The 20,554-nt window shown below is 44.7% G+C and overlaps 1 protein-coding gene across 8 annotated transcripts in view; it reads right to left on the bottom strand.

The window, feature by feature from the left end:
- Positions 1 to 20,554, bottom strand: part of Cc2d2a (coiled-coil and C2 domain containing 2A) — a 109,004-nt gene that overhangs the window by 52,189 nt on the left and 36,261 nt on the right. For all 8 annotated transcript variants that reach the window (XM_021260260.2, XM_021260262.2, XM_021260261.2 and 5 more), the window contains 7 exons: positions 18,149 to 18,311; positions 14,035 to 14,171; positions 13,193 to 13,324; positions 8,401 to 8,610; positions 6,822 to 6,928; positions 1,968 to 2,108; positions 604 to 760 (listed from right to left, as the gene is read on the bottom strand). In XM_021260260.2, the coding sequence (XP_021115919.2) occupies positions 604 to 760; positions 1,968 to 2,108; positions 6,822 to 6,928; positions 8,401 to 8,610; positions 13,193 to 13,324; positions 14,035 to 14,171; positions 18,149 to 18,311 (1,047 nt within the window). The remainder of the gene's footprint in view (positions 1 to 603; positions 761 to 1,967; positions 2,109 to 6,821; positions 6,929 to 8,400; positions 8,611 to 13,192; positions 13,325 to 14,034; positions 14,172 to 18,148; positions 18,312 to 20,554) is intronic.

Genomic DNA, 20,554 nt, shown 5'->3' with positions numbered 1-20,554 from the left:
GGCGCTACAGAAATGAAGTCCTGCACGCACTTATCCTGGAAAGGTGGGTAACTCTGAAATAATCAAGTCAGCTTTCAGAGGTTAAGGATTCCCCTGCTAAAACCATGTGGCTCCTGAAAAATACTTGCTATTCACGGGGTCACTGATGTTCATTCTCAAGGCCGAGGACACAGCTTGAAATGAAAGGCTTGAGACCACAGTGGGCATGGCAGGTCACCCTGGTCTATTACTTACTGCCCCGGGATTTGGTTTTGCAGTCATATGTAAAGAGCGGCATAATTTTCCAAGGGAAATAGAGGCATGAATACTGTACACTCATGCAAAATACAGAGCACTGTGCTGGACACATGTGTTAGTGATTGCTGTGTTCACTCAAATACTCACAGGGTGCTACCGCTGAGCTAGACATGGCATGGCTAGCGGAGTGGCTTTCTGAGCAATCTGCTCATGCTTTTGTGTGCTAGTGAGCGGTCAGGGAGAGAGACAGGGAGGAGCCAGCAGGAGAGCCCAGCCTGTGGGTCCAGCTTCCCTCCTCTGTCGCAGAGGCTGCTGTCCCACACTCTCCCCCCAGCCCTGGTCCAGCCTGGGGAAGGGCTTACGAACCTGGGCTTTTTTCCAAGCTCTCCATTGCTGGTATGAAGCTCTGTACGCTTCCATCTTCTGTTCGTACTCTTCTGTGTGCTCTTCCATCAACTCGCTTATTTCAGCTTGAATTTCTGCTTCATATGCTTCTTCATCTGCTTTCTGGTCAACTTTTTCCCTTTAAATTAATTCACAGTTTTCTTGGTTATTTCTTGGAATTAAGTAAGAGAATGAGGGAGTGAGAAATAATTCCAGAGAGCATTAATTATAACAAATACATATTTTGGGCTTTTATCTTCTAGTTCCTCTTCTAACTGTGTTGTACAGCTGGATGTACCACATGGTTATAATCCTATCACTCTGGAGGCTGAGTTCAAGCCCAGCCTGGGCAATTTAGTGACTTAGAAAGGCACTGTCTCAAAATAAACCATTTTAGAAAGTGCTGGGGATAACCTGCTGCTTTGGGTTAGACGAGCCATGCTGGGTGCTGACACAGTGCCTAGAAGTCTACACGGGCAGAAGTTTCACTGTGTTGTTTCATCAGTTCCTTCGAATCTCCAAGGAACCACTTCATCTGGTTGCTAGCAAGTCCCTGAAACTGCTCCTGGACATCAGATTGCTGATAGGAGATTGTCTCATGATTCTGTTGCTGTCTCTTCACCTGGACATCAGTCCAGCCAAAGCAGTATTTTCCACAGTGTGCAGTTCTGTGAGATGTCCTACCAAACAAAGGTGCTGTGGCCATACCAACTCTAGATTAAATAAACGCGAGACTCTCCTTGCTGTTCCTCTCTTCAGAGCCCTTTCCATGTTAATGAACAGTGGGACTTCCACTTGGGGTGTGGTAAACATATGGTTCCCGTATCCCACCTAGCACTTTGGAGTTGTGGTGCAATTTATTAATTGTGCTGTTTTTCCTCATGTGGTCTGGTTTCCAAGTTCCCCCCTCCTAAACCTCCTCTATGCCTTTTAAGTAAACTTAGTCAAAGGCCTAGAGCAGATAGATATTTGCTTAAGACCACGTGTGGCCTAGTGGTTTTGCAGTGATCTGTTCCCTGAAGCACAAGTTCTGCTAGGACTCTAAGACATCACCAGACACATCACATTAGAGGATGCACTGTGGTACCAGAAATTTATATACATTGGGAAATTTGCCTCCCCCCAAATTATGTTCCATCTCAGAGTTTAGTTTTCTCATTCTGATCCTGAAGCACGATGCTTGTTACTTCTAGGATAGAAAGGGTTGTTGGAGAGAGGGATTCCCAGGTACCTACAGTGTTCTCTTGCTTGGCTCATTTGTTATTACTGTCTACACTGCATCTATGTCTTAAACATTTTTCTGGATGTACGATATAGCCCGATACAATGATTTTTAAAAAGCCTACTTTCTCAGAACAAGTCTCAAGGATGTATTCGTAAACCTCTGGAACTCTCGAAGGGATTTTATCTCTTTCCACACTTTTATGATGGTCTTGAGCAGTGTTCGATCTTTTTCTTGTTCAGCATTGCGCATTTTTCTTGTTTCCCTACAAGATACAATAATGTACGAGTGCATATTAAGAAGTGATTTAGGCGTGTTTGTTTGCAAATAAAAGTAGAATCAATAATGCTATGTGATTACATATTCAATTAAATAGCTACACACATTTCTAAATAAGTACTAGAAGAAAACCAAATACCAATGCAAATTTAAAGAAAATAGGGTTTTTGAAAGGTTTATTTGATTTTATTTTCTCTAGCTAAATCTGACTTGAATTAAACTAAAATACCTTTTAAAATTCTCACTGTAATGATGTACTCTTAAACTAACAAGCTCTTTTGCAGTTAGGAAAAGACAGGATACCAAGCACCGAAAGCAGTTCTTATGGACTAAGTTTTTTAAACACTGCAGAGAATGCTGTCCTCTAAGTCTACAGCAGAATACTCATGCCTCATACTCAGTTCCATACTCAGGGGATGAAGTAATGTTCTTGCAGCCTTGGACAATTTCCAGGGCTAATTAGATGACCAATATTTTTGACTTGACCTGAAGAGGCATCAATTAAAAATGCTTTTGTCTTTATTTCCAATATTTCAAGTTTTTGGGAATTGTTTAATATCTTATTTTAAGCCCTCTTTATGAATGAAAGCTACACCCAGACCCCAAGATACTCCATGATGCCATGAGTGAATGAAATGACTATTTAATTTTTGAATAAGTGCCATGTCATCCCAGGCAATTCAGAAGTGTCTAGGAGAGAGAGAGAAGTGTCTCTGTCCTCAGGGACAGACACATAAATGATGGTGACACGCAGCGTGGGGCTGGCCAAAGAGATGCCACAAGGAACCAAGGAGGATCCATGGCAGAGATGAGCCCCTCCTGACCTCAGGAAGACCTGAGTCTGGAGCTGGCTTAGTCTTAGAGATGGGACAGAGAAGCAGCAGGTCTGGTTTCAAATTGTTCAGCTGGTGGCAGTGGCAAAGGAAGATGGCCAAAGAGAGTAGCAAGTATCCAAGATCCAGGACTCTCTGAAGTCCTCAGAGATGCAAGAAACAATGAAACAGAATAAGAGCACTCTACTGAGGGGCAGTAATGCCTTGTGGGTAAGTGTGAGTTGTTAGACCTCACTAGGTTGGATTTCTGGCTCTGTCATTTGCTAGGTGGCCTGGAATGGGCTACTTCCCTGGAGGAGTTCATGCAGGGTTTGTTGGGAGGAACACAGGAGTTAATACAGTCTGCTCAGAACCTTGCCTGGCATCTGCCAAATAGCCCACACATGTTATCTGTCATGATCAGGTGGCCCTTATACCTTTAGCTGGTACCTCCTGTGCCTTATTTTTAAAAAACTGTCATATAAAATGATTTCCTTGAGTTATATGGCTTTAGGCTTTCTGTTTTCTGACTCCTTTTTCAGTTCCTAACAAAATACATTTCCAGAAATACTAAAAAGAACTTTTAGCAAAAAAATATTAACCTTTGAGCTAAGGGAGCAAAGAATCATAAAAGAATATTTAATTAAGAATTATAGCCAGATCTGGGTGTGGTGGCACATGGCTGTAATTCCAGCACTCAGGAGGCTGAGGCAGGGGATCACTATGAGTTCAAGGCCAGCCTGGGATACATAGTGAGTTCGAGGCCAGCCTGAAGTACATAGGAGACCCTCTCTAAAAAAATAAAGGACTATGCCCAGGCCTGCAGAGGAGAAAAAGGCAATTTAAGTAGGGGGCTGGGAAACATTTTAGTGCAATTTGATGTTCATGGGGCCGGGAATGAGGAAGGAATGTCCAGCTTAGAAATGAAATGTTTATTGAGATGATTTCTAAAACTACCACAGGAATGGATTCATCTTAAGTAAAAATACAGATAAAAAAAGGTTAAAAAGAAGACAACAGATGCATGCCTGTAATCCCAATTCCTGGGAGGCTGAAGCAGGAAAATTACAAGTTTGAACCAGCCTGGGCAATTTAACAAGATCCTGACTCAAAATAAAACATCTGGGAAGTGTATATAAATAGATAATGTGAAATAGGAAGAAAAGGTCCAAAGAGGAAGGAGAAGGGGAAGTAGGAAGGATAGGGAAAAGGAAAGAAGGGAAAGGAGTAATTATGAGAAAAGGAAAAAACAGAAACAAAGTCTTTGTAAATAGAAAGGAGTGGAGGGGTTGAAGGGAGGGCAGGGGAATGGGGAAAAAAATAAGAACCAAGATGGATTATGTAACGGTACAAATTCCCAATGGTGAATGTCATCATATCTTATACCTAAAATGTACCAATAAACTTAATGAATTAAAAATAGATAGATAAATAAACAAATAAATACATCTGGGGATGTAGTTCAGTGGTAGAGTGCCCTGGGTTCTATCCCAGTACCAGGGATAAAAATAAAGAAAAACAAAACAATACCTGAGGAACACTGAAGATTTATGAACTGGGCAGGAGGGAGATTAGGAAAAAGACACCAAGAAGGTCAGGTGATTGCAGAAGCATAAAGAAATCAGGAGAGGGAGGAGAATGTCTCATCTGGGAACCTATGGTGACAGTGTCAGTGTCTTAAGCTGAGAGGGTTGCAGCAGGGTCTGCTCCAGAGGCCAGATGGGTGCAGCAGTAAGCCGGAAGGCGGGGGCCAGATACTGTGCACAGTGAATGTTTTGCCAAGTTTGGCCATGCAGGGAAATACTACGGCAGCTGGATGGGGGGATGAGGCAGCAGAACTGTGAGCACATCTGGCAAGAGAACACACAGTGGAGGACTCAGCAGAGGTGTAGGGCAGCAGCTCAGGGGGGCCAATCAGCAGATGGCGGGAGTGGCAGGAAATGGGTCCACTCAACAAGACATCAGGAAGAGACCACCTGCCTAGAAATTGCTTTCTCGCCCAGTGATAAATCAGTGAAAGGCTGAAATCCCTTCTTCTTCTGGATTATCATCAAGTTCTAAATCTCAGAGGTTTTCATCCTTAGGGACAGCAGAACAACTGTTGTGGGTCTGTGATGAATCCACTGGGCATGTTCTGTGGGTTTCATGCACAAGTATGCTGTTTTTCAAATAGTGCTTGATGAATATGATTCTCTATAAAACAATGATTGTTTTCAGAATAGCTGGATGTCACTGTTTTCTTGCCCCATGTGTGCTACATCAAAAACGATTCTCACATAAAGCCTGTAATATGTTTTCCTCTCAACATGAAAGGTGATTTTCAAACCAAGAGTGGTGGTGCATGTCTATGATGTCAGCACTCATGGAGACTGAGGAAGGAGGAGCACAACTTAGAGACTTTGCTAGACCCTGTCTCAAAAAACAAAAAAGGATGGTGATGTATCTGGAAGGCCCTGGGTTCAATTCCCAGGATGATAAGAAAAGCATTCATTTCGGGGGCTGAGATGTTGCTCGGTGGTAGAGCACTTGCCTTGCGTGTGAGGTCCTGGGTTTGATCCCCAGCACATCACAAAACAACCAATTTTCATTTTTAAACATATTCTTCACATTCTCTCTCTCCCTCTACACACACACACTCACACACACACACACACACACACACACACACCCAAAAAAACTGTTAACAAGGATTTTCTCCAAGGCATGAGATTTTAGGTGATATTCACATTTTACATTCTACATTTCCTTATTGTTGGGAGAATAATCATGGTTTTAATTTTTGAAAGAAAATGTTTTGTTTTGTTTTTTGGAGACAAGGTCTCGTTCACTACATAGTTCAGAGTGGCTTCGAACTCATTACGTAGCCCAGGCTGACCTCCAATTTGCAGCAGTCCTTCTGCCTTAGTCTCCCAAGTGCTGGGATTTCATGCATGCGCCACCACACCCTGCTAATTTTTGAATTTTTAAATTATGAATAATTCAAAACCCAGAAAAGTACATATCATCTTTCCCTAAAAATAATAATGAACTGGAAAATAATCAGCCTTTAAAGCTAGAGGTCAAAAATGCCACCGGGCTGGGGATTTAGCCCAGTGGCAACTTGCCTGCCTTGCAAGCTCAAGGACCTGAGTTCGATCCCTAGTACCAAAAAAAAAAAGAAAAGAAAAGAAAAGAAAAAATGCCAGCCCAGACACCTTTCTTACCTGCCATTATAGAGAGGCCACCAGGCAAGGGAACAGTGTGGTAACATCTTCTGCATGGCACTGGCCATTGCCATGGTAACCATCTAGGGCTTATTGTCCAGTTAGGTCTTATTTTCAGGGAAATAGAGTATAATAAATAACGTGACACCTGCTGATGTTTTGTCTCATTCGCTCAGTGTGCCTTTTGTTTTCGTGAAGTGTTGACGACCTCTCCCACTGAGCCGTCCCTCCCTCCCAGGAGAAGACACTGGTTTTCTCTGCCTCTATGTCCCATGCACGTGGATGCCCAGAACCAACAGCTAACTTTTCAGGCATTCGTCAGGCTTTGTGAACCACTTCGTACAGTGACACAGGATCTTTTCCATCTGAAGAGAGCCAGAGCAGAAGCGAGTCGCTGGGTCCCAGCTCTCGGGCACCTTCTGTTCTCCACTAGCACAGCCCTGCTACTCTCCCGAGTGTGACGCTAGCCCTGCACACTGCAGGCTGTATCCTCACACTTTCCTCCATGTTAATGGGCTTCAGAGTCTGTGTTAATATGATGGAATGTATCTCATTTCATTTGCCAGGATTTCCCATGTATTCAATGCATTCAGAAAAATCTATCTGGAAGATAAACTGTAAACAAGGACATATCTAACAGGAAAAAAAAAGAGATCGGTAGTTAGAACTACAAACTCTACTCACCGAATTTCAGATTTATATTCATTGACAGTCTTTTGGGTTGCATCAAGAGACTGATGGGGTTTTTCTGGATGCAGGCCAGTCTGAACAGCATTTCTTAGTGCTTGGAGCTTAAAAAGACGTGGACAGGAGTTTCACATTAGTAACTCTATCCGCTAGGCAAGCAATATTCCTGGGCCCACCCGGTTCCCCTGGGCCGAGTGGGGTGAGCATTCTGTGAATGGAAGCATCCAGCTGCCTCCAAGCTCTCACCAAAGGGAACTTTGGCTGAGAATTGTTTCATCTCTTCTTAAAAATCGGAAATAATCATGAATACTGTTTGTTCATCCTTGTTCTGTGGCTCGGATAATCAAGCAGCTCACAGAAATATTTTTATATGAATATCTGAAAAACAGGTTTACATTCCAGCTGACAGTGGGTCTTTCTGGGCCCTGTCTGTACTACAGTGTTCTTGTGATCTGAAAAACTCTAAAATTATAGACTCGTAACAGGAGGCGTTGTGGAGTAACCTCTTATTTGGATAGTAAGGTTTCAAAGTGAGGACATGAGACCATGAGGTGTGATTGAACACGGAGAATGCTTGAATCTTAACACTGTTTTTAGAGTAAAGACATTTTGCCATTAACCCCACACTTCCGACACACTTACCCCCCCTCCCTTTTCCCACTTTCTGAAGCAGTTCTGGAAGTCCTTTTTTGTGTGATCAATTGAGATGTTGTGGCTGCCATCATGTTCTGAATAAATTCAAAACATTTCCCTTTCATGGTCATTTTGACTTTCAGGAAGAGCCAGAAATCACAGGGTGCCAGATCTGGTGAATAAGGTGGACAAGAACTCGTTGTGATGTTTTTATGATCCCGCCTTTCCACTGGGTGGAACTTGGTAACAGCATTCACTATATTTTTGATCACACATTGTAAAGACACTCATGAAAAAGATCTTCCAGATCTGCTTCAGAAAGTGGCAAGAAAGATGGGATAAATGTGTTTGGAGTGAAGGAGAGTATTTTGAGAGGGATTAATGTGGTGTGTCTTTTACTGCAATAATTTTTTATTTAAATATATGTTCACCCGTTGTAAAATGGCCTATAGTTGAAATTACCAGTGGACATCCCATAGGACAGTGTCACATTGGAAATAACTCCAAGTGGCAGCTATTGTTTTGAATATCCATTGAAGGCAGCTGTCGTGTTTAGCTGCCACATGGTGGGAAAAATAATCTAAAAACAAACATGTCTCTAAGGACAGAGAGATTCTCAAGCTACCATTGATCTCAGGATCTGAGACCACTGCAGCAAGCAATGGCCGCTTCCCTTCCCACCCCTACCCACTTCTTGTGTGTGGGATATCTTGCGCTCCTCACAAAAACTTCCTCTTGAAGTCAATTGTGTGCCATTGAATTTGCACTTGTAAAACTGCTCCCCATCTAAACCCTTCCTCTTGCCTCTAGGCAGGATGATACATCACATATCCCAGAGAGTGGGAACATGTGAGAGACAGGACCATTTTCCTGCTAAAACCTACTTTCATGCTTGGGCCCATTGGGAGAACTAGTCCTGCGAAAGCGTGGCGATTACACATACCTTATCAGTAAGAAACTTCGCCTTGTTTCTCCGGTGTCTTGCAAGGTACTGGTCATACAACTGGGCCAGCTTGGCAGCCAAAACGTGCTCTCGGCTAAAACAGGGGTGATGAGTGAAGATTAAACCCGAAATATCAATGTCCAGTTGGAAATTTCCAGGAGGGTCTCCAGATCCAATCATATGCTGAGTCCTGTGCACGTACTTCACTGCCTGCCAAAGGGAGCGCAGAGTGGGTGGAACACAGGGAAAGTACTTATTAGATAATGGTGTTCTAACGCTCACAGGGAGAGCAGCTGGATACAAAATACCTCCTGCCTGTCAAGTCAGGCGGAAGGTGCCCCTTTACCTGGTTAGGGGCCTGCCCTTTTTTTGCATACTTGGAAAGGAAACTGAAGGAGTAGGACTGAGAAAGGAAACCATTCCAAATCTTGCTTTCCTGTCTTTTCATCTTCACTATTCTCCCAAGTCACAGTTCTGACCATTTTCATACACTATCTTGTTTCTGGAAATCTTGGGTTATGTAGTTGGTGACTCTGAAATTTTTTCAATGTGAGAATTATAGATTTAGGCACAAATGATCATTATTTGGGTCATGCATATGTATGTGAATTTTAAAAACATGTGGGGATGTTTTTGTATTGTAGACAGCAGCAAGAGACCTTTCCTCTGTGGACCTGCATGCTGGCACCCAGTCTTCCCAGGGGGGTGGGGTGGGGTGGAGGGGATGGAGCTATTGGTAAAAATAACAGAGCAAGCAGGGGGCTAAGTGGCTGAGTCCAGTGTGTAGAAAATGGGAATGGAAATTTCCAGTGGGAATTTATTGGATTGTTTGGTGCATAATGAATCAGATGTATCCTCCATTTCCCTTCCCTAAAGTCTTTAAGATATTCTTCATCAATCATCACTTCTCACTGAGTTTGTGAAGCTTAAAGATGAAGGGTTGCCTGCATTGTACCACTATTTACAAGAGAGAATATTTGAGTTTATTTCATTTTAGACACTGAATTTCATATTTTCCCAGATTAGCCAACTATTAATGTATATCTATGATTTATCATTTCTTACAGGACGCTAATACATTGCCTCCTACATTTATATTAATGGGATATCATCCTCTTTTTTTGGTAAAAATAACACTGTCTTTGAGAATTCCTACAGTATTTCTATTTTACAAGTTGTCCCTGTAAAACTAGTATGTTCATAAATATTGTAGACTTGAGTAGGAACTGGATTAACTGTACCTCAGTACCTTCCAAAATATGCTCTGCTTCCCCAGTTGGAGTCTCAAATATGCATCAGCCTATGTTCCATCAATTGGAGGTGGTCTATGCCTTAAACTCAGTTAGTGAAATAGGAAAAGCTTCCAGGACTCCTGAAAGTCCTTGACTGCACTGCCCCAAAGACTCTAACTTTCTTCCTTTCAGAGAGAAAGATCCCGAGTTCCTCATCTTCTTGTTGTGTCTGTCTTCCCTTTTTATGTATTGAGAACCAACAGGAAGACAGAAGTCACAGTTTCTCCCGAGCACCTCCAGGCGGATGTGTGGGCGGAAAGCCCGCCCCTTGCGCATCCTCTGCTGGTCACTTGGATCTTACGGAAGCCCAGTGTGGCCTTTCAGAGGTGAGTTCTAAACATACTCTTGACACTGGAATAATGGACACCCAATTCTTTTCCGTTCAGGTAAAAGAATAATTTGAATACAATTATAACCTGCAGCAGTGTTAGAAGGTTTTAGTCTCCACGCGCTACTATGTATCTTACGATCACCCAGATAACCTGGATTAATTAAAAATTTCCACCTTACAAAGACACACAAGCAAACATCATTTCACAGACGTAATGGAAAATTCATCTCTAATTGCTCGGTGCCTGCTACTTCTTTCCTTTAATTTCCTTTTTATGGAGTTCCCGAGTTATGAAGTCACTCGGGGTACGGCTGGCTGGTCCCACCTTGCACACTTCTTGGGGTGAGTCTGCAACGTTGCTACAATGATTCTCTTTACTTGCCAAGTGGCCTGGGTCACCTGGCTTTTGCACCTGTGTTCACCAGTCCACATGAGCCCACGTTCCAGTAATCGCTCGTGGTCTCTGCCTCAGTGAAATGTAAAAGGCTCCCAGGATCCCTCATAACCACTGAAATAAACTCCACAAAATAACCTGCCTCTGTTTCTGCTAGGGAAAAAGAGCTTAGTTGCTTTTTTGTTGTATCTGTTTTCATTTCTTTTATATTGACTACTGTTAGGAAAAGAGTAGCAACAATTTCTTCCAAGAAAAGATAGTAAGTATAGGGTATATTTTAGTGTGAAACTTTCTTCTGTCTTCACTTGAAAGCTGAAAGCCAAAGCTATAAGATGTAATGTATATGGGTTATATTCTCAGCATGTGCATAGACGTATATCAATGAATAAAAATTTAAAAGTTGTACAGAAAAATAATAATTGGTGGGGTTCAAGTATCAGTTTCTAAATTTGTCCTGTGGGAGAATTTTTTTTTTGTTCGAGAGTCTAGTTATGTAGCTCAGGCTGGACTTGAGCTCAATATGTAGCCTTGAACTCATGGCAATCCTCCTGCCTTAGCCTCCCAAGTGCTGTGATTATAGGTGTGCGCCATCACTTCCAGCCTGTAGTGGATTCTAAAGTTAGTATTCTGGGTTTTCCTGAGGAAACTTCTCAGTTTCTCTTTTTTTTTTTGGTACTAGGGATCGAACCCAGGACCTTGCACTTGCAAGGCAGGTGACAGAACCACTGAGCTAAATCCCCGGCCCTCAGTTTCTCTCTTTTACAACATGCTGTGCCAGGGCACCGGGCATGGTGATACATGCCTGTAATCCTAGTGCTCAGGAGGCTGAGGCAGGAGGATCTCAGCAAGTTCAAGGCCAGCCTGGGCTACATAGTGAGTTTAAGGCCTGCCTGAACTACACCATGAGAACCTTCCTCAAAAAACCCACTCCCATCTAAAAAAAGGACATGGCACATGATCATGAGATACAGGATCCACTTACAACTGACTAGTTTGTGCTTGGTGTTATAATGTGGAAGGTGGGGAAAATGCGATCCCTTTTCTCTGGAGTTGTTCAGAGGCTACCAAGGATCATGGCCCCCAGCAATTGGAGAGAATGAGGCCCATCTACACTCGAGAAGAACTAGAAAGAAGAGAGAGAGAAACTGGTGGATGTCACATGCTACCATCCAAAAAATGGTTTAACTGTGAGTTAATGCAGCTGTTAATCTGCTAGATTCAACCATTCCACAGTGTATACACACTTCAAAACATCATGTTGTACACGATGAAAACACAGTGTTATCTGTCAAAGAAAAAGAAACATAGTGAAAGGAATACTATCTTTTTCACCACATACCCCATCCCACTTGTGGCTCCCAAGGGACAAGGAAGAATCGGGCTGCTTGGAGTCAGCTGGAGGCCCTGGTCCTGGTTGGGGTCCCGTGCAGAGCCAGGTGGCCACCTCTCACTGTCTAAGCTGTCCGTATGTGGTCTCTGGCCTTCCATGTCGTGAACTCAGCAGGGCAGTCCTAGGGGCTCGGGCTCTGTCCAGATCGGGAAGATAATTCACGGGTGACGCAGTGGGAAACCACTGCCTTCAGGTCCACGTGGCAGTCTGCACCGTATAGTACCCTTAGTGCAACTGAAAGTCTGATTTTTCTGGCTCCAGGGCATTTTCAACTTAGGGTAGACCCTACTCCTAAAGGAGACAGATGAGCTCAATCGGCTCCCCCTGCTCTACCCTCTGTATTCATTATTCTCCTGTTTTCTCATTTCAGCCCACACTGCAGTGCTTCATTCTATCAGGGGTTCACATTGAGATGGACAGATGAGTGGACAGATGAAGGGATGGACCGAGGGATCATTTGGTATATGCATAAGTTCACACTGTCTGATCACTAATTATATCATGCATCATTTGAATAGAACCAAATAGATGATAAATCATAAGGCTAAGCTTTATGTTTATTTCTTAATAACTTCCAGCATCACATTTTTCGCACAGTAGTAATGGTCTGCAGTAATATTTTATAGGAATTTACAGTTTAATAAGGGAGTGTACTCATATATCACCTTCATACTTGCAATGACCCAATGAGGTAGAGAAGATTATGATTTTTTCCTACTTTTCAATTAATGAAATAGGACCAGAAAGGCAAAGAGACCCACCTAAAGCCACAGAGTTGTAGCAGGACAGTGGGATTCTGCTAGGACTCTGACTACAGGCTATGTCTTATGTGCTCATGACCTTGCTTTTATGGGATGGCCAGCTACCAACTGAGCTAAAACTCTCCTTTAACTCGTGAGTGTTAGGGGTTGTGTCCCAGCCCAGCAACAAGAAAGCGACTCAGACACACCTCCAGAATGCTGAGCTAAATAAGCCTCCTTTCTAAATGAAGTACCAAGCTTCCAGTGTTTTGCTATAGCAACACAAAACAAACAAATGCACCTGTATTATCGCATTCAATCTGCATAGTAGTCACTAGCACTATGTCTATATTACAGATAAGATCCCAAGGCACAGAAAGATTGAGGACCAGTTTCACCCCACGAGTGGCAGAGTGGGACACAAATCAGGCCCGCTGCTGGCCTGCAGATCTATTGTGTGCATGAGAGAGCTGAGGTGGGCAGTGTCGGGCTCTTACACAGTTGGCCTGCTATTTGCTCTTTATGTGTAGAACAGTGAATCCTCCAAAGAGAAAAATCAAGCAGAATTCTACAACTGCAGCATCTGAGCTATTAGACACGCAAGGCATTTTCAGTCTTGTGGACTAGGGTGGATGGGGTGCATACCTTTCTATACAGCGTCTCAAGTCCTGCCTTGGCACTGGGCTCCTGGGCCAGCCGCGGGGGCCGGGAGGGAAAGGGCCTGATGGGGCTTGGCAGAGCCAGGATTCTGCCATCATCACCAAACCATTTCCTGCCCTGCAGAGCAAGCAGAAGGAAAGACTGTGTTTTCTTCTCTTTGGACATAAAATGGTTCTTACAGCAAACAAGACTGGTGGGAAAGTTCTATGTCGAAGTACACATTTCACAGACCTCCTCCTGTCCGAGAGAACTTTAAACGTCTCTGTTGCCACTGGAAATCGGTCTGCACCAACACTCACACCGTGAAATGTGGACAGCATTCCTGACCACCCATCAAAAAACTTAAGAAAAAGCTTAAATGAATACTTAAGGAAACGTTCATGTTCTATTCATTAAAGATTTAAGGTGATATAACCATGGGAGAAAAACTTGAACCTGATCACATTCTATCTATAGTGAATTAAAAAAATTTAGCCTGGCCTCGTGGCACATGCCAAAAATCCCAGCCCTCAGGAGGCTGAGGCAGGAGGATCGCCACAAGTTTGGGGCCAGCCTGGGTTACACAGTGAGACCCTGTCTTCAAAAATAAAAACAAAACGAAACAACAAAAATTCCGTGAAAGGGGCAAGATTGCCAACATCTGGTTTAGCTGAAGCTCAGAAGCAGTGAGCAGAGGATGGGGTTTGGGGAGCTGAGAGGCTGTGCTGTTTGAGGATCACTAAAGGTACCGAGAGACAAAATACAAACAAACACAAAACCACTTCCTGTGGAGCCGAGGAGCGGAGGACTGGCGGATGCCAGGCACGGGGGAACCGCGGGGCACTCACGGACTCCTGCCGCAGCAGCCGGCTCTCCGCCACGTTCTGGTTGGCGCGCGTCACCTCCGGCCGCGCTCCCGTGTACAAGCCTTCGTCCTCGGGGAAGCGGGGCTGCACGTTCTCTGGAAGCTTCTCACAGATCGGCACTGCACGGTTCACAGACACAACCCTGAACTCCTGCGCCAGCCTCGGCCTTTCAGACCACCCTCTGCCCACTTCCAACAACCAGCAGGGATCGCCTCTGTGTCCTGGAAACTGCAGGTTTCCCCGTGACTTTCTAGAAGCAGGGAAGGAGGTGAATGTGTTCGTTTGCGTTATCGCGTTGCAGAGTGGTGCACTGAAGAGAGGACACCGAAATAATTCAGGACCTAACTCGCCAGTGTGGCATACCGCGAACAGAAGGAGCGTAGAGCCCGCGCCTGTAAGTAACCCCAGCACTCAGGAGGCTGAGGCAGGAAGATTGCTGCGAGTTCGAGGCCAGCCTGGCTACATAGGGAGACCCTGTCTCAAAAAACGAAACGAAACCAAATCAAGAAAAAAAAAAAGAAAAAGAATAGGAGTGTAATATTTGAATCAAAAGGCCTGGGCGCACTCGTTAGCTCGGGTGCTGTCTCTGAGCCAGTGTGGACCATGCACACTTTGGAGCTCTTTCCGGGTACCACAGGCAGCGGCTTCCAGTTACTGGGTTCCTGGGAGCAGCACACGAGGGAAGGGTGTGGAATTGTTCCCTAAATTAACACCTCTGAGAGCTGGGGTGCAGCTCTGCGGCAGAGTGCTTGCCTAGTGTGCTAGAGACCCTGGACTCCATCCCCAGCACTGCAAAAACATTTTTTTTTCATTGAGTAAATCTGACCATTACCTCATTTATTTTTTCAATCTGTTTTTTATTCACAGGACAGATCTTCACAGACACTCTGCCAGTGCCAAGTGCTCAAAAACTCTGGGCTCTGGGCCAGGCCACTGCTATCTGGTCCCACTTGGATCCCCAAGGGAGTGACACACAGCAACAAGAAATGGCTTTGTTTTTGGTTTTTGAGACAGAGTCTCAGTATGTAGCCCAGGCTGGCCTCAAACTGGGAGAGATACTCCTGCCTCAGCCTCCCGAGGGGTAGGATTACAGGTATGCGCTACCATGCTCAGCCAGCAACAAGAAATGAAGGTCTCTACAGGATCCTGTCAGAGGGTGACACGCATGATGAAGAAAATCCTCAGGTGGTAATCACTTGGGTAGGGGGAGCTGCAGGTTAAAGAGAGGCTTTTCTCAGAAGGGAGGGGCCATCGATGGGCCGGAAACTAAGTTCCCTGGGAAGAGCAGGCACTGTCCTGCCTTTAGGTGAGCAGGGAACTGCTGCTGTGAGGTGTCCCACGTGGCTAGGGTGCAGCTGATGCTTTCTGTCACCTAGCAACGCCGCCCACCCTGTGTTAATCCACCTACAGCACCAAGTCCACCCGGCCCACACCAGGCCACCTGGTGTGCACTGACTGTACGGTCTGGGTTTGCACATCCACACTCAGGCCCTGTGATGTTGGAATTGCCCAAGGGCACAGTTCTCAAAACTGTCTCTAAGCAGGGCAGGACCGTGAGAAGGCTGGTGTGCTGCAGGCACAGATTTCCCAGGGGAGGGCAGGGGGGATCGTGACTCTCACAGGGCCCCGGCTGCTGCGGCAGAGGGGAGACGGGGAGAGGACGCCCTGTCCAGGTCGGGCTGTGGGTCTTGAGGACCTCACTCGGAAGCACGGACGTGACAGCACAGGCTGGAGAGCGCTGTGTGGCCTCGTGGCCAAGCCAGATCACCTGCCGTTCCTAGAACTCTGGCCCTCACAGGTCACACGAGCTACAGCTTCACCCTTGATCACACAGCGAACATCAGCTCGTCACCACTCTGATGGGCTCCAGAATTTCTCATGAAAATATACTCAATTTGTGTAGGTGTATTTACTACACTACTGTGCCTACAAAATTAAACTAAGACAGAATAAGGCTACAGGTTAAGAACAAGCGGATGTGTCAACATGGTCTTCCCTCCCAACATGAGTGACAGCAAGACAAGGCTGTTCATGCACATTATGTTCCCCGCGCTCACAATTGACATAAATACCCAAAGCCGTTTCTTTGGCAGTTTCCGTATCCTCCTGTCTCCAGCAGCGGAGCTGCTGTTGGCTGGGGCATGCTGTCACCCCTCACTCACCCCTCCCTGAGCCTGGAGCAGGGTAGAAGCCGGATTCCTCAGATTCCCCGCTCAGACCAACCAGGGCTCCATATACCTCTTCCAGGGCCCTTGTCCAGCCCGAATTTCCGGCTGCTGGCGTCAGCCCCCAAGGGAGCTTGCTTATGTCTGCCTAACCTCTGCCCTGACTCTGTGGGGTCGGGAGAGAGGCCCCGACAGTGAGCCTCTGAATCAAACACAGGTGAGAGTCTGCTTCCAGGCTGAGGTCGCTCCAAAGGTCTTTCTCTGTACCCCTCAGAAACACCAGCAGACAGAGCAGCTAAGAGTGGGACCTTGGGGGAGGGCACCTCGAGCATAATTGCGCTTCTGTCATCCCCAGCTTCAGAGTCTCGAGCTGGCTCTCTAGCCCTTCGGGCTTCTGCTCCTGCGTCTATCAAACTGGCAGGGATGACATCAGTTGGGCGTGCAGGGTAAGGTTTGCTGGGCATGGGGGTAACAGCAGCTGACATGCACCACAGCCCTAGGAAAGTACATGGAGAGCAAGTGCACAGGGTGCATCGCTATTGATGTTACTGGGCCCAAGCCATTTCCTGTGGGTTTTTTTTTTTTGCCAGCTCTCTATTTTAGAAGGAAATTTGAGATGTCCATCAAATTTCGATACTTTGAAGACACATGACTCAAAATGACTTCTCTGAATGAAACAATATCTTTGTCTTTGACTCGGCATTTCATTGGAACTCAGAGAGAACAGGGCAAATTAATAGGAAATTGATTTTCCTAAATCCCATCAAGATGTTCCTGTCCCCTTCTTTTTCCTACCAAATGGCATCAGAAAGAAGGTAAGGTGAACCCCAGGCCACTAACAACCAGAGTGGGCCCCATTACAGGACTCGGGCACTCTGTTCCTTTAGCTGTTGATTAGTAGAACCGAGTGAGCCTAAGTTGCCTTAGCATTCATGGAAGAGAGCAAAGGGAAATCCAGGCCAGAGAGAAAGCCTGGCAGAAGCTGTGGGCTCCTCAGGTGGGCCCAGCTCCAGAGCCCTGGCCATTGCCCCAAGGGTGGAGGGTGAGAAAGCTCACAGAGCCCGAATCTCAGGCTCTCACTACTCTTGGACCCCAGAGCTCACCCCAGATTTGATGCAGGGGCTCCCCTAGCACTGTGGGGCTTCTTCTGCTATTCTACAAATAAGTATCAGTTGAATGAGTTTTTCCATGTTCTTTAGTTTTTGATCTGAAGATATTTCTGGATTGTTCGATCAGATTAGTAAGTACAACCAGTTCTAGGAATGAGCCATCCTTATGTGATGTATGGTATAAAATACAGTGGTTATTTAAATCAGAAATTTTTTATTACTATAAAAGACACATTGCCATTATCCTCCTCAAAACACTGACCTTCGCTTCAGAAACACTTGTTCCATCATTCTTGCCACTTTCTGAAGCCGTTCTGGTGTTCCTCTTCAGTGAGTGTCTTTAGTCGCACTTTTGTAGCTGCCTCAACATCTTCAATCGATTCAAAATGTTTATCTTTCATGGTTGATTTGACCTTGGGGAACAACCAGAAGCCTCATGGTGCCAGATCTGGTGCACAAGGTCGATGAGGACACACTGTGATGTTTTTAGAAGCCTGCCTTTCCATTGGCTGTCATTTGATAGCAGCATTCACCATGTTTTTTAATTATACCTTATAATGATAACTCATGAAAAAAGACTTCCAGAACTGCTTCAGAAAGTGCTAAGAATAATGGGATAAGTGTGCTGGAAATGAGAGGAACTATTTTGAGGGGAGTTATTGGCAGTGTGTCTTTTACTGTAGTAAATACTAAAAAATACAAACATTCACTTGTACTTTTTTGTAAGTATTAAAAAAATTAAACATTCACTGTGCAGGCACATTTTATCTGAAGGAAAATGAAGATATCCACGCTGAGCAGAGAAATAAAAAGAATAAGCACCTGCTTGTCTACTGGGGATAAAGAGGATTTCCTTTTCCTTTTCCAGCCAGGTGTGGATGCTTTCATACTCTGCAGGTCGGACTGCCACAGAATCATCAGCTGCGGGGTCCAAACCCAACAGGAGGTCCTCAGCATCCTTACCGCTGAGCAGCTCTTCTTCATCCTGCATGATGTTAAAAATACCAAGCAAAAGTCGTGCCAAGATTCTTAGGTTATTAGGAAAATAATTCTTCCTCATCAAACTTAACATGTCCTATAGCAAAACTGAATTGTCTTTTTCTTTTTAAAATGAAAACATAGAACTGTATAGCATTTCGTAGACAACAAGTGGGTTCTGCTGCTGGTTTTCCACTATTCTATACAACGAAGAGACGTCAAAAGCAGAGAGAGCTGAATCAGAGAAGTGGTAAGCAAAGGTAGTAAAATCCCAACAAGCCCTAACCCATGTAAAGAATGTAGGCTTCTGGGTTACATAGCCCTGAACTTCTCACCTGGTGTTGACACAAGAGCCAAGGCAGCAAAACAGCTGCTCAGACGGCCTGGATGCGAATGCCAGCTTTGCCTCAGGGGACTCAAGGGGACTTACTTAACCTCTGATTCTCAGTTTTCTTCACTGGAACATGGGGATATGGGGATACTAGTAGAGCTTACATCTTTGTGAGGGTCAAACTAAATTACACATGCAAAAATCTAAGCACCGGGTGTGAAATATATGAAGTATAGGAATTTTGTTTCAGTGTTTTCCAAATTTTTCTCCATCTCCTCCTCCTTCTTTTCCTTTTGTTTCTTCCTCTTTAAAAATTTAAGCTGGGTGTACACATTTGAGCAGTTTCTGAAGACCATGGGGGCAGCCTAGCTACATGCCTCCTAATATTTCGTCCCAAAATGTGCAAAACAATAAGAAGGGAGAAGTCAGTCTCCATGGAAACCATGCATCCAGCATGACTTCAAGGCTGAGAATGCCAAAAACATCAGAAAATGAAAAGAGAAAAGTCACTAATAACAGTGCCTGGCCCCTGCCTCACCTCTGCTTTGTGGGGAATAAAAGTGAACTGAGAAATGTGCAGAGGAGACAGAAAAAGGAAGCCAGGGAAGGGGCCTCCAGATTCTCTGACACTGCCTAGAAAGTCTAACTCCACTCTGAGCATGATAATGCTTAAAAAGTGTCAGGGCAGTCCAGAGCAGGGCTTCACACTGCTCTCCAGGAAGTAAAAAGGCAAAGCAAGGAAGAAGTTGCTTTTGGAGGCAAGAGCCAGGGTTTCAGAAGATGCCTGGAAATGGACACTTCTGCCTCTGCAAGGTGGACCCTAATTCTCCCTTTCAATGTGCACTGACCTGTGCAACTCATAAGGAGCAGAATATGGTGGAGAGCAGGTCCTAAAAGGTACTGTGGCTTTTCCTTGATTTCTCTCTGAGAACACTTGCTTTGGGGAAAGCCAGCTGTCCTGTCCTGAGATCACTCAAGCCACATCATGGGAGGTCCCTGCAGCCAGGGCAGATGCACCACCTTGGAAAGAAACCCTCCAGCCCCAGCCAAGCTTCTACATGCCCATGGTCTTGACTGTCTTGTCTACAATCTCATGAGAGATTCTGAGCCAGAACAAGCTGAATATTGATTTGTAAAGCAGTGACTACAGAATGAGCTGAAATATTCCCACACTTCCATAGACCTTGGAAAGAAAATACATTCCTGGGAGACATTTTTCAAGGGAGGAGACTAGAAGTTAAGCCTAGAAATATGGCAACAGTGCAAACACTGAAATGTTCTGGTGTGTTTTCTGTTTTTATTTTTAATGTTGTAAATTACGTGTAATGTAACACATGACATTTGGTTTATCATTTAACCATTTCTAAGTGTCCACAGTTCATTAACATTAAATACATTCAAATTCATCTTCCCAGACCAAAATTCTATGCCCATTAAACACTGACTTCCAATTCCTTCCTCCCCGAGACCCTGGCAGCCAACACTTACTTCCTGTCTGTGTGATTTTGGTTGCTCTAGGTACCTCATATAAATGAAATCACGCAATATTTGTCCTTTTGTGAATTTAACTTAGTATAACATCTTCAAGGTATCCTCATGCAGGCTGAATAATAATGATTTACAGACGACATTTTATTTATCTGTTAATAAACGAGGTTGCTTCCACCTTTGGGCTGTTGTGAATAATGCTGCTATGAACCTTGGTCCACAAATACCCATTCAAGACCATGTTTTCAGGGTTTTTTTTGGGGGGGGGGCTGGGTTTATCTTCAGAGTAGAATTGTGGGGTGTATAGCAATTCTGTTTAAATTTTGAAGAAATGCCTTATTTGTTTATAGCAGCAGCTGCACAATTTACATGCCTACCAGCCATATAAAAAAAATCCACTTTCTCCACATTCTCTCCAACCCTCATTTCCT

This window comes from Heterocephalus glaber, unplaced genomic scaffold, assembly GCF_053883595.1.
Source record: "Heterocephalus glaber isolate CG9 unplaced genomic scaffold, H.glaber_assembly_v1.0 deba00001509, whole genome shotgun sequence".
Classification (NCBI taxonomy): Eukaryota; Metazoa; Chordata; class Mammalia; order Rodentia; family Bathyergidae; genus Heterocephalus; species Heterocephalus glaber.
Note: the sequence above shows the minus strand (reverse complement) of the source record. Positions and strands in the feature narration are given on the sequence as shown.